This window comes from Centrocercus urophasianus, unplaced genomic scaffold (genome assembly GCF_019232065.1).
Source record: "Centrocercus urophasianus isolate 14NV4802_14NV808 unplaced genomic scaffold, USGS_Curo_1.0 seq_29, whole genome shotgun sequence".
NCBI classification, from domain to species: Eukaryota; Metazoa; Chordata; class Aves; order Galliformes; family Phasianidae; genus Centrocercus; species Centrocercus urophasianus.
Genome location: NW_024884855.1, coordinates 12,141,869 through 12,155,454, shown reverse-complemented (window position 1 = coordinate 12,155,454; position 13,586 = coordinate 12,141,869). Strand labels below are relative to the sequence as shown.

The following is a 13,586-nucleotide window of genomic DNA, read 5'->3' as shown; positions in this document are numbered from 1 at the left end:
GTGCTGCACACACCAGGCATTGTTCACGTAGGCCTGCAGAGATGTGCCCTGTGACTCTGGGAGTGAGATATGTCCTCTTCAGTGTGTTAGAAGAATGGGTTTGGGTAAGATGATGACTGCAATTGAGCAGGTATGTAAACTAACACACACATATATATTTTGTAGGCGTGTTGATCTTGATTCTATGTAGTGAAAGCTGATCTCCCTCCTCCAAGATGGCATTTGTTTCAGCACAAGGGCCCACAGTGGTGGACCAAACCACTCTGATGAAAAAGTACCTTCAGTTTGTGGCTGCTCTTACAGATGTCAATACACGTAAGATACAATTTTTTCTGTATTGTAAGTTAAATCATAAAATCATTTTTGAGCTGGAGGGGACCCTCAAACTCATCCAGTGTAACTCCCCTGCGCTGAGCAGGGACACTGACAGCTCCATCAGTGCTCTGATCCATCCCCTGAGCTTGGATGTCTGCAGGGACAGGGCATGACCAACATTCTCTGCACCCTGTGCCACTGCCTCGCTATCCTTATTGTAAAAAACATTTTCCTTACATTCAATCTAGATTTCCCATCTTCTAGTTTGAAACTGTTTCTCCTTTTTGTCTTATCGGACTGCTAATAGAATCATAGAATTGTGTTCACTTGTGGTTTGTTTCACAAATGTCTGAATATTGTTCAAAAAGTTGACAAATGCATACTAAATTCGGCTTAAATTTTGTTAAAATACTGATTTTTTGAAGAAGCAAAGTGATGAATAATATTTCCTTGAGCCAAAGAGAGAGTGAGTCGTGTGTGTGGTTGTATGACAGGGATGTTTGTGAGAGTTGTGTGCCTTATAATTTGGCGGTGACAACTAAACTGATAAGATCTGATTGCTTCTTTCAGCAGTGAGCCTGGTACTTGCTTTCATGATTTAGCTTTGTGTTTATTTACTTTTTTGTTTGAATTTCCTTTTTTCAGCCGATGAAACCAAATTGAAAATGATGCAAGAAGTCAGTGAGAATTTTGAGGTAATCAATAAAAAAAGCTGTCCAGGATGGCAGTCCTTACGGTGCTTCGTGTCAGTCAGTGTGACATCTGATATTATGCAGTTAAAAGATTCGTATTGTTGTTGTGAGTTGTAAATTCTACTATAAAGCACTTATGTTACTGCTGCATTTAGCAGCTACCCAGATGTTTGAAGAGTTCGTCTTTGAACTTGAGAGCTCTTTTGTTCTGTAGTCATTGTTCAGTGAGCATTTGAATAAAGGTGACATCACAGGTTTTCTTTTTTCTGTTGAGCTGAGTGATCTGAAATCTGTATTTTAAGCATTGTTTTATTTATTTTGAGTTTGTGTTTTGTTCTTGTGATGCAAAAGGCCCTCTGTTACTCCTGAATAATCCCACGGGATGGAAGTGAGGAGCTGTCAGATGCAGTCTGGCATCAGGAGTGGAGATGACTCCAGTGACAAGTTATCTCTTGCTCAGTGATAAATCAGGTTTAGATGAGCACCAGAAACAAAGTTGAGAAACAAGTTAAACCAAGCATATGTTAGTCAGATGGTACTGTCACTGAACACCTAGTTAGAATGAGTGTGTTCTGAAATTGTGGAGAACTTGTTCTTTTGTGGAATGAATAAATGCAAGATCTTAGAATAGCTGTAATGCTCTCTGTGTGTTTTTAGCTGTGATAAATAAGAATAAAAGTGCTGTTGCTGTAACAGCTTTTGTCCAAATCTGTGTTGTTTGAAGTGATCTTGCTTAGTCTGTGGCATGGACACAGAAATACCCATTCTAGTGCTCTTTGATGTCATCAGATATTCTTAAGTAAGCTTTATGCGAGGTGCTGGAAGTGCAGTGCTGTGCAGATTTCAGTTGTTGATGAGCTTATCAGTGCAATCTCCCGTCCAGCAAACTATTTTGTTTAGGTTAATGCAGTGAAATGCAATTAGAGCTGTCACAACTGTATTATTTGCATTAAAAAAGTTAAAAGGCTTCATCCTTGCTTAGTGTGTGTAAGGGACTGAGCTGTCTGTGACCGTAGTAGTTTGTGCACAGGCTGAGCAGAACTTAATATTACAGTAAGTGAGTATCTGAAAATATCCTCCTGGGGTTTTGTGTGTGCTTGTTTCAAAGATGCTAACTCTGTAGTATGTCAGCAGATGCTTAAATACAACATCTGATAAAAATCACTGAAAATGTTTTCTAGAAGCTTTGAATGTAACTTGATACAATATGTGGTAGTGTGTTATGTCTTCATGTTTTCATTTTCTTTTGAATTAGAATGTGACATCATCCCCTCAGTATTCTACATTCCTGGAACACATCATCCCAAGGTTCCTCACCTTCCTGCAGGACGGAGAAGTTCAGTTTCTACAGGAGAAGCCAGCCCAGGTAAGCTGTGCAGAGCATCTCTGCCTTCTGCAGAGCGTGCAGCAGCTGCTTGTTCAGTGATGCTCTTGGTTAGCCAACGAACCGACTTGTGTACTACCTTTGTTCTTAAAACTAGATCTGTTGTTTGGAGAGAAACTGAAACGTCCAGTTTCTGAATACGTTGCTTTTAAACTTTGCCATCATGCTTCTAAGAGCAGTGGGGGGAAGGCTGGATGCTGGACTTGTCTTTCTTGCTGATAAGTTGTTACGCTTTGTAACAAAAGGCAGTGGTTGAGAATCCATGTCGTTAATGGTTTACTGGACTTGCTTAAGGAGCGCATTTTCAACAGTGATTGTTACATTTGGCTTATTCAAATAGGAAGCATTTCGTGTTTGTATCTAAGGGCCAGCCTGTGCAAAGTAAAGTGGTGCTCAAGTATGGAAGTTGAAAACATGCATCCATTAACTGTTGTTTTTTGTGGTCTCCTAAAAAATCCCAGCAGCTCTTGGTTTATTTAATTATTTCTTGATTTAAACAGCAACTCCGGAAATTAGTGCTTGAAATAATCCACAGAATACCAACAAATGAGCACCTTCGTCTTCATACCAAGAATATCCTGTCTGTGATGTTTAGATTTCTAGAGGTATTTATCTTTGCTTATGGGTGTGTGTGTATATTTTGTTTTAAAACTGTTCCAGATTTGCAGAAAGTTCTACTTCATCTCCAGAATTGCTGGGGGTGGGTTTTTGAGAGTAATTACATTGGCTGTGCTTCTGGAGCAAGAGTGGAGCAACATTCTGCTTAGCCTTTATCAGTGCAATTACTTACTGTCTGTAGGATTTCTGATTTCTTCAAGTTCTCTTTTTTCTCCCTTTCTTGGCTTTTAATTTTGCAGGGAACTGTTCTTTATCGCTTGCCTTAGACAACATTACATTTATGCGCATTTTTTTGCTTAGCTTGTGTAGATGCAAATGCTTTGTTCTGGAGACGTAGATCTGCTTCTTACTCAGCACTGAAAACATTGTTACTCAAAGCCTGCCAAAGATAACATGTTATATTTGGGGATGTCTTGGTGTGCAAATGGCTCCACTTGTGCTTCTGTCTGTGATGCGTAGTCAGGTCTGATGGTGTTCAGCCATTCTGGTTTTTGTTCCAAAAGGGATGAATTTAATTTATTTTCAGCCTTCTCCAGAGGTTACAGGGTAAAGTTAGATCAAATTAAAGGCATCTTGCTTATGCAAATCTGCAGTAATGGAATGAGATAACTGTGCTTTTATGGGGTTTTGAAGTTGAAGAATGCAATGGTAGACTCACTGAAGTTCTGTTTTTTGTCAGACGGAGAATGAAGAAAATGTTTTGATCTGCTTAAGAATAATAATTGAATTGCACAAACAGTTCAGACCAGCAATCACTCAAGAAGTAAGTGATCAATCGTGCTATGTTACTCCCATGCTCTTTTCAGAATTGCTGTGTGTTTTATTTCTGCTGTCATTTTCTGTTTGTTGACCTCTAGTAACCATATATTAGAAAACCAACAGCAAAAAAACAACCCTCAAATACTTCATAGAAGAGGATTGCACAGTGCTGAGCAGTCCAGCACCCTGTGGAGGGTAAAAAACCAACAAAACAAACTGTTAAAGTCTGGTTGCTTTCACTTCAGGTGTTTATGGGTACTGTGTTAGCATGGGAGCATCTCCAAAAAGGATAAAACACCCTCAGAGGAAGAGAGAATTGGTGCCTTTTTGGTTTGTGAAAGAAAAATCCTGGAATATTATCATCTCTTATTTCCTCTTCTCTTTCCACACGTGTCACTCCTGTGTCTCAAGAAGGAGTTTGCATGAAAGTCTGTGTTTTTCTTCTTTTGCTTTCTTTCCTTGATTTATTTTTTTTCCCTCAGAAGACTTGATTATTTTCTAGTCATTATTCCTATTTGTACCACATTGGGAAAATGTTGAGGTTATAGTCAAATTAGATTCTTTCCAAGTCAGTTCAAGTTAATGTGAGTGGAACAGAATAGACTTGGAGAACTTCAGTATCCCTTTTAGATGTCACGAAAAGTGAACTCTAGTGGTGGCTAAAGGTTGCATGCAGTTGTACTGCTGCTAATACAGGCATTGTACAATTGTAAGGTTTTGGCTGTGTGATGAAGCACCTTTTTCTTTCCTAGATCCATCATTTTTTGGACTTCGTGAAGCAGATTTACAAGGAACTTCCTAAAGTTGTGGTGAGTTTTTTATTTCCCAAATCACCCTTGCTGTAGTCAGGGAACTAAATCCTCTGTCTTAATTTTGCCTCTAAATGAGTTAATTACTTCTACATCTAATGATTCAGTTAGTTTTAAGAAAAATATTTAACGGAAATACTCCACAAAACAGAGAAATTTAGACTTTGATTTAGAAAATCTTGTTTTTGTAGTATTAACAGTGTGAGAAAACCAAGGTGCATTTGTTTAATGAAATACCATTCTATTGGCTTCACCAGTCTCCAAATTTTGGTTGTTTTTTTTTGTTTTTTTTGAGGGAAGGCTGCAATGACTTACCTTCCAGTAGAGTTCTTCAACTTGCTTGATCTCTGGAGGCCGTTGCCTGTTCTTTCTGTCAGATGCAGCTGTGTGCTTCAATGTTTTTCTTTTCTGCTTCCTGCTGTATGGGAGCAAAAGATTATGGGGGATGCAGTCCCAGCAACCTTCTGGAGTGTGAAGGTCCTGTGTAGAAGATATCTACAGTGAGCTGGGGGGAAAAATTATGTGGAAGAATTGCCTCGACTGTAACTAGCATTGTATTTCTCTTCTGCTCTTTGTCTGCTTCTAGGGTCGGTATTTCGAGAATCCTCAGGTGATTCCTGAGAACACTGTTCCTCCTCCTGAGATGGTTGGCATGATTACAACAATTGTGGTGAAGGTGAACCCGGAGAGAGAAGACAGTGAGACAAGAACTGTAAGTATTCGAACTGAGAATGCAGTAGGCTCTTTTGGTTGGTTTTGTGTATCAACCTATATTTGTAGAAGATGATTGAAACTTGTCATATATTTGCTATGCAACCACAGGATTTTTTATTTAATGTGATTACCGAGTGGCTTTGTGCCCCTTAAATCTTCTGTAAGTGTATCTATTAAAATGAGCAGTTTCTTTAAAAATGCATTACGAGCACTTTTAAAAATCAACAAACTGTTTATAAAACATGTATTCTCTTTTCAGCATTCTATAATACCCAGGGGATCTTTGTCCCTGAAGGTCTTGGCCGAGCTACCTATTATTGTTGTTCTTATGTATCAGGTTAGTACACTGTTGTGTTTTACACCTAAGCACTTCTGGTTACTCAGTTGTTGTGTAACTTCTCATGGCAAAATGTAACCAATATTGAGATTAAAATATGGTGGAATAATAATAATGTGAGATTTTTTCATTGGTCTTTCATTAGCTTTCAGATGTGTTGAATGCACGAATGAGTTGCGTGTTTCTCTTATTTCTCTAATTATACTGTTTTTTTCTTTTTTTTTTTTAAGCTCTACAAGCTGAACATTCATAATGTGGTAGCTGAATTTGTGCCCTTGATTATGAACACTATTATAATTCAGGTTTCTGCTCAAGCCAGGTAAAAGTAATTCAGTACTGCTTTGATGATATATGGAATAAACTTCCTTAATCTGCTATTCAAGGTTACTTGAAATATTTTTATCTTAGATGCTTTGAGTTTGCTTCTAGTCTTAGTGCTTTTAATCTCAAAAATAGCAATGATTATTTGATGTAAAATTGTGCTACAGTCACACTTCTGTACTTGAAGTAATGGGCAGATTTGAATATTTCCATTATGTGTCACTGAGAAGATTCATAGTTATGAGCTGCCTCCTGATTTATTGTTTGGTAGGCATTTTTTTAAAATGGAGCTTCTGACAGAAATAGATGTTAGCACAAATAGTGCTCCATGTGATGGAGACCACACGGCTGGGACTTTGGAGCTATTTGTCTTCAGGAAGCCACCAATGTTACAGTCTTGCTTTTCCAAGTCTAGCTTGTGTGGAGCCATGTGGTGTTGCAGATGTGGGCACTGTTTTGCCTGATTCAGAGAGATGTTTCTAAGGAGCAGCAATGGTGCAGAGCAGTGCAGCAAGATTACTATCTCTGTCTTTCCCTGTCTGCTCAGATGATCTGCATAAGTGGTTGAGACTTGAAAGACGTGCAAGGCTTTGGGAAGGAATATTGCTTGGAGAAAAATGGCCCCAGCTGGGGGAAGAGAGGCAGCTGTTTGGTGCCTGTGTATTAACTTGGTGTTCTGCAGGGGGTTGAAAATTGTATGGTTGCTTCAGGGTTGTGCATTTCTACTTGAAGCATAAAATGTTGGGTAAGTGGGCTCTCCCATAATGAATTTATTGTCTTATGGAGCAAGAACTTCAGTTTAAGGTGATGTAATTTGATACTGCCATGAATTTTCTGACCAATGGTATTAAGAAGGGGGAGAAAAATAACCACTGTTCAATTTGATTTCAGGCAACATAAACTTTATAACAAAGAACTGTATGCTGATTTTATTGCTGCTCAAATTAAAACCTTGTCTTTTTTGGCTTACATCATAAGAATCTACCAGGTAGGCTGCATTTTTGTTACTTCACTACTCTTAAATACAACAGATCTCTCATTACTTTGTGGTGGGAAAGCCACCTGTGTGAGTGCTGTGCTTCAAGGGTTGGAGAGAAGAACAATTGGGTAGTAAACCTGGCCATCTGTAGAGCTGTACTTGGTTATCCTTTCAGAAGTGTTCTGATGTGAATGCAAAATAAAAGCATGTATGGAACGGCTACTGTATTTTATTTTTACAAGCAGACTTCCTGGAGAAGAGTCACTGAATTTTAATTCAATGTTGTATTGGAGATGTGAGAAGAATTTTAAAGTAGAGTATAATAATGATTGTATTTTCATTATTTTTATAGGAATTAGTGGCTAAATATTCTCAGCAAATGGTGAAAGGAATGTTGCAATTGCTCTCCAATTGTCCAGCAGAAACAGCACACCTCCGGAAGGAGCTTCTGATTGCTGCTAAGCACATTTTAACAACAGACTTGAGGAGCCGTATGTACTGCTTTTTTATAGTGTATCTGTGCATTGAAAAGATTTCAACTATTTCTGTGTATTTAGGAGGTACATTTGTGTACCTTTTGGTGTGGGCTATTACATAGTTCTCATTACTTTGGGAAGTGAACTTTGCTTTCAGTTCTTTTTGGGTGCCTCTCTGTACTTGAGGTTCTGCTTTTTATTGCACTCTGTGTTATAGAAGTGGGATCGTTCAGCCCTTCCTGTCTTTGCCATTATCTGCCCTTAGGGTGGAGTGAACTAATCGTTCAGTGACCTTCTTGAATTCTATATTTAGAAAGAAAAGAAAAAAAAAGCTTCTTTGACCTTGCTTTTTCATTTGAGTTTGTTACTGATAGCTCTTCAGTATCCCAAGTTCCATATATTCTGTCTCACATTTTGGGACAGAGCTTGCATGATGACACACAAAGCAGTGTTTTCATGGGCAGTAACTCATCAGTTGCTTCTAAAAAGTTCTGTGAAGTTGAGATCAATGGAACCACTTTTTCCAGCTATAGCTGTTCTCATTGTACCCATAGGGTTGCTTTGAGTGTTCTGTAAAGTTACTGAAGGAGCAAGTGCCAATAGAGCTATTAGAGTTTGATTGAAAGTTTACACGTTTCAGGAGTAAATTTTATTGTCAAACTTTCGTTTCAGTATGTACAATGAGTTACTTAATGCTTAACAAATTTATTTTAACTCTTTCTTTGCTACTCATTATATTTAGTTTTCATATTCTTTCTTTTTTTTTAATTATAGAATTTATTCCATGCATGGACAAACTGTTTGATGAATCTATATTAATTGGCTCTGGATATACTGCCCGAGAGACACTGAGGTATGGCAGAAAGGTTGGAATGTCTTCCTGAGTGCCTGCTGTGGCTTTCTTTCAGGGTTTGCTAATATTTACCTCAACGTCTGCATAGAGTTTTAAATCTTTGTATAGCTCATTTTCATGAGATCATGAGTAATCAAGGATTAATTGTGAAAAAGCTTGCCAGCACTGCTTCCCATGACATGAAACATCTGAATTGTTATGGAGATGAAGTCGTGTGCAGGGGATGTTCAGCAGCGGGTGAATAAAGATCCAAGTAGTTCTAATATTGGCCTTGTGGGATGGATTAATGCTTCTTTGGTATGATACAGATTTTAATGCTCTTGTGTAATAGAAAAAGCCTCCAAACAATGTGTTTGCATATAAAAACAGAAAATTGTAATTGAGAATCTTGAAAATAGATCCAGGTGGTGATTATTGGTCGAGTCCAATTAGCAGCTGTTATAATTGTCCTCAATGTGTTTTGTTTGTTTCCTGTTTTTCCTGGCAGGCCCCTGGCATACAGTACACTGGCAGACCTGGTGCATCACGTCCGGCAGCATTTACCTCTCAACGATCTCTCCCTTGCTGTCCAGTTATTTGCCAAGAACATTGATGATGAGTCGCTGCCTAGCAGCATCCAGACAATGTCCTGCAAGCTCCTGCTAAATTTGGTAGACTGTATCCGGTCTAAAAGTGAGCAGGAAAATGGAAATGGTAGAGATATTCTCATGAGAATGTTGGAGGTACTGACGTGTTTAAAATTCTTGATAATGTATTGAATAGCCTACTTAATATTTTGTAGTATATTACCAATCACATCTTACTCCCTCCTTTCTTCAGAAATGAGGATATGCCAAAACAGTGTGTTAACACTTTGTAGTACACTCAGATACGTTTGCAGTTATTTGAGCCATTCCAGAAATACAGTTGTAAATCTTATTGGTCTAAGTATGTTAAGCTGAAGGATTAGAATTAGAGATTTAGAATCATCTTTAATTCTGAAGCAGGAACTTACTTTCCTTTTTTTCTCTTCCCCTCTCCACTCTGCTCTTCTGTGTCCTCTCTTCCCCGGCCCCACAGGTGTTTGTTCTGAAGTTTCACACCATAGCACGATATCAGCTTTCAGGGATTTTTAAAAAATGCAAACCACAGTCTGAGCTTGGAGCAGCCGAGGCTGCATTGCCTGGAGTGCCAACAGCAGCAAATGCAGCACCTGTTCCTGTTCCATCTCCTGCTCCGGCCACTCCGGTGGCCCCTGCGCCCGTACCTGTGTTTGAAAAGCAGGGGGAAAAAGAAAAAGAAGACAAGCAGACTTTTCAGGTCACAGACTGCCGAAGCTTAGTGAAAACTTTGGTCTGTGGTGTGAAGACAATCACGTGGGGCATAACGTCATGCAAAGCTCCTGGTGGTAATGCTGCATCATGTTTAGTTGCTCTTGACTTTTAAAATTCTGCAATTGAAACTCTAGCCAAAAACAAACAAATAGTATTTTTAGTATGTAACTACTGCTGTATTTTTTTGTCTCCTTTCAGAGGCACAGTTCATTCCCAATAAGCAGTTGCAACCTAAAGAGACTCAAATCTATATAAAACTGGTAAAATATGCAATGCAAGCTTTGGATATTTATCAGGTATGCACTCTGACCCCATGCCACGTCTATTTTATGCAGTTTCTGTGTTAGATCGCTTAGTAGTTGTTTGTCAGCTAAAATACAGTTCACACTTGTAGTATATTTTCATGAAACCTTTCATTTCTGGGCCATGTCTAGTGGGAAATTGTTTGAATTTCAGAGTACTTATCACTTGCAAGAAGCAGATTATTTTCATAACAGTTATTATTGGCTATATTTAGGCTGGCAGGTCAGACTAAAAATCTTTTTTATGTGGTAGATCAAATTTCTTCTCCAAAGAGATTTTTTTAAGTTTAGTTACCAGCTGAAGCATTCCCTTGGCACGTGTTTATCTTTAGAAGTTACAGAAAGTGTTGCTGAAATGTAAACGTACATGATTTAGAATCCAGTAGCTTTACAAATGCAGAGTGATATCTGCTGTTGTTTTTTTTGCACTCCTCACTGTGATTTTGAAGTCTGTGATCTTCACACTCCATTTTCATTTATTTATTGTCAATGTTGGCTTTTGTGACTTCTAGTTGTATGGGAATTGCATGTGAAACTTGTATAACATGAGTTTTACTCCAGTCCTTCTTTAGGAATAGCAGGGACAAGTTGCTACAGTTCTGTAACTGATAGATTCATTTTCTCAATTGCCATAGGTTCAAATAGCAGGAAATGGACAGACGTACGTTCGAGTAGCCAACTGTCAGACAGTCAGAATGAAAGAGGAAAAGGAAGTTCTGGAGCATTTTGCTGGTGTATTCACAATGATGAACCCATTGACTTTTAAAGAGATCTTTCAAACTACTGTTCCTTATATGGTGGAAAGAATCTCAAAAAACTATGCTCTTCAGGTATGACGTTTGTTGTTGTTTTTCTTCTCCAGTTGATAATAACCAGCCTGTAGAAAATGCCTCCTGCCTTAGAGTACCTGAGGCTGAAGAGGAATTATTCAGTAATAATGTTGAAATTAGGGTGAAAGAATGGAAACGTTTTATAAAAAGACACTGCAAAGATGGGTTTTCAAAAACTTTCCAGGTTAAGTCATGAAATACAAACACGAGCACCTCAAGGTGGTGCTTTTATTCCAAGGAGTATTACATGTTCTGGAATTCCTGTTTCTGAATGAGATTGTTGTGTCAGCATTCTGATCTAGCTTAGCAGAACACCGTTTCTGCAGCATGCATCTAAAATTTAAATTTAAATAATATGCATGGTTCTTTTCCATTGAGGATAACATGAATTGTGTGCACAGCAGGGAAGTTGGGATGGAGAAGCAGAATCTGGTCGTATTTTTTAATTGGTAGTGTATGAATCCCTCTGTTCCTTTCATTGCAGCAGCATTAATTCCTCTGTGGTTTCCTTTTATAGATAGTTGCCAACTCCTTCTTGGCAAATCCTACCACCTCTGCCCTCTTTGCAACAATTTTGGTAGAGTATCTTCTGGACCGACTGCCGGAGATGGGCTCTAATGTGGAACTCTCCAATCTGTATCTCAAGCTGTTCAAGTTGGTCTTTGGCTCCGTCTCGTTGTTTGCTGCTGAAAATGAACAAATGCTGAAGGTAAAGGTCATTTCGATTTAAAAAAATAAATAAATCTGTTTTCACTCTTAATGTATTCTTCAGACGTTTGAAGAAACTCAGCTTTACTCTCTATATCATTTGATAGTCTTTTCATCTTTGAACCACTGTTAGCACCATTGTTCAAGCAAGCAATCCGTTACTGCTTTATTTATGAGGCAGTTTCTGTGAATGTTTGGCACTGCAGTGGTGTGCCAGTTCTGAATCTGAATGGCTGAGATGCAAGTAGCCTGGTTGGGATTAGCACCTACTTCATAACTTTATGGTCAGGACAGTTACATATCTCGTGCTTTTTTTGTCTTTGCCTTATTAACGTGGGGATTTTGCTTAGACTGTCACTTCTGTGTGGTAGTGACTGGTTAATTCACATCATGTTTGGTGACACGGACCTCTTGAGTTAAAAAGTTTTGGGATGTTGCCAAAGTCTGCATTGAGGAATTCTACCTTTCTATTAACAACATGTTGCTTGCTTGTTCAAAAAAACTTGTTTTATGTTGAACACAATTATTTCTTTTAATAAGATTAGAAATAATGTGTTCTGAGCTTGAAGCTTTCTTAAAGCTGTGAGAAACAGCTGCCTGTATAACAGAAAAACTTTAAAACGTTGGTCGAACACTGCTCCTTCTCTCAACATTTGTCTCAATTTCCCTTTCCCTACCTTAAAATAAACACAGTTCCTGATAGAGGCAACTATATAAAAATGATTTCCCTGCTTAATGATTTTTTATTGCAGGATTAGTTCAGTATTTTCAGGGCAGAACAGAGTAGGGATGACTGTTTTTCCTGATTCTTTGGAAGATTAATATGAAGCAATGTTCCTAAGGAGGATGAGGCAATATTCATATAATTTTGGTTTAATTCTTCTACCATCAGAGTCAAGGTCATTTGGATTTTATAAGCTGGAGGTCCCATTTGAGGGATGTGATTTACTGCCTTCACAGTTTCACGCTTCTGTTACATTTTTGTTTCAGCAGGATTGATGATGTGGGCCTTGGGTAGACAATTAAATTGAACGATGAAGGCTCTCTGCAGCATTTGTGTAACAATGTGGAGCACTTTTAGATGTGAATTAAATCCAGAACTATGTCACTGTTTGTACCTGCTTGGGGAGGATCCCTGTATTTCTCAACTGTTGTTAATGATTCCTGGCACTGTTGAAGTCCTCTGGTCTGTGAGGCTGCTGACCCTCACTCTTCCAGTTCTGGAACTGTTTCTTTCCTTTATGAAAGTTAGTTTTTAAAGTAATACTACTGCATTCACCAAAAAATAAGAATCAATGATGAAGTTAGATCTGCATTAAACTAATATGGTGAAATATCTTCTGTTGTCATTCTGATGCTGCTGGCATTTCTGCTACCCATCCTTAGGAGCTCTAGAGCAAATGTGTTTCGTAGTGTTTGATTTGTGGGTTTCTGTTTTAATACAGATTGTGCTTGGAGTAGCAAGCAGACTTGCTTGTTTGGCTAATGTGAAAGCAGTATTTAATTAATTGATGAATGCTACGTGTTCTTGGTCACACTTCCTCAGCAGCAGTATAAAATTAGGATGGTATCAGAGTACTCGGAGAAACCGAAGGGTTTGGATCTGAAGAAGTTGTCTCATGTAAAGTCTTACACTGCAGTGATGATACAATTGATGATTTATTAATCTTAAAGCTTTATTTTCTTATAGCCACATTTACACAAGATTGTGAACAGCTCTATGGAACTTGCACAGACTGCCAAAGAGCCCTATAACTATTTCCTGCTGCTCAGAGCACTGTTCAGATCTATTGGAGGAGGCAGTCATGATCTGTTATATCAAGAATTCTTGCCGCTGTTACCAAACTTACTGCAAGGTAGAACAATACCTTTATTCCCCCTCCCAGTTTCTGATCTTTTTATGTACATAGTACTCATAAAGTTATGTTGTGTAATTCAAAAGAAAAAAACGACACGAAACCAAACGTAGCTGCTGGTTTTGAGCTTAGCAGTTGATTAAATAACTTGGACGTGGCTTATTTTCATTTTCTGTCAGCTGCTTCAGGCTCCATAGTTCTGGCTGCTTCACAACTGCTGCTGCTTATTTCCTGCTTTCTGTTGTGTGGCTGTTGGTTTTTGTTTGCTTGTTGTTTTGAGCTGTGGGGTGGCAGGAGAAGCAAGGTTGCCAGGCTGTCAC

General features: G+C 38.5%; 1 protein-coding gene across 4 annotated transcripts in view; it reads left to right on the top strand.

Moving 5' to 3' along the window:
* Positions 1-13,586, top strand: part of LOC122165160 (transformation/transcription domain associated protein) — a 74,323-nt gene that overhangs the window by 1,006 nt on the left and 59,731 nt on the right. For all 4 annotated transcript variants that reach the window (XM_042827898.1, XM_042827895.1, XM_042827896.1 and 1 more), the window contains exons 2-19: positions 166-315; positions 961-1,010; positions 2,263-2,373; positions 2,892-2,996; positions 3,689-3,772; positions 4,521-4,577; positions 5,164-5,289; positions 5,551-5,628; positions 5,859-5,947; positions 6,841-6,937; positions 7,281-7,419; positions 8,179-8,257; positions 8,745-8,979; positions 9,317-9,644; positions 9,769-9,866; positions 10,508-10,702; positions 11,220-11,411; positions 13,101-13,266. In XM_042827898.1, coding sequence (XP_042683832.1) covers positions 216-315; positions 961-1,010; positions 2,263-2,373; positions 2,892-2,996; positions 3,689-3,772; positions 4,521-4,577; positions 5,164-5,289; positions 5,551-5,628; positions 5,859-5,947; positions 6,841-6,937; positions 7,281-7,419; positions 8,179-8,257; positions 8,745-8,979; positions 9,317-9,644; positions 9,769-9,866; positions 10,508-10,702; positions 11,220-11,411; positions 13,101-13,266 — 2,329 coding nt within the window. In that variant the 5' untranslated portion in view covers positions 166-215. The remainder of the gene's footprint in view (positions 1-165; positions 316-960; positions 1,011-2,262; positions 2,374-2,891; positions 2,997-3,688; positions 3,773-4,520; positions 4,578-5,163; positions 5,290-5,550; positions 5,629-5,858; positions 5,948-6,840; positions 6,938-7,280; positions 7,420-8,178; positions 8,258-8,744; positions 8,980-9,316; positions 9,645-9,768; positions 9,867-10,507; positions 10,703-11,219; positions 11,412-13,100; positions 13,267-13,586) is intronic.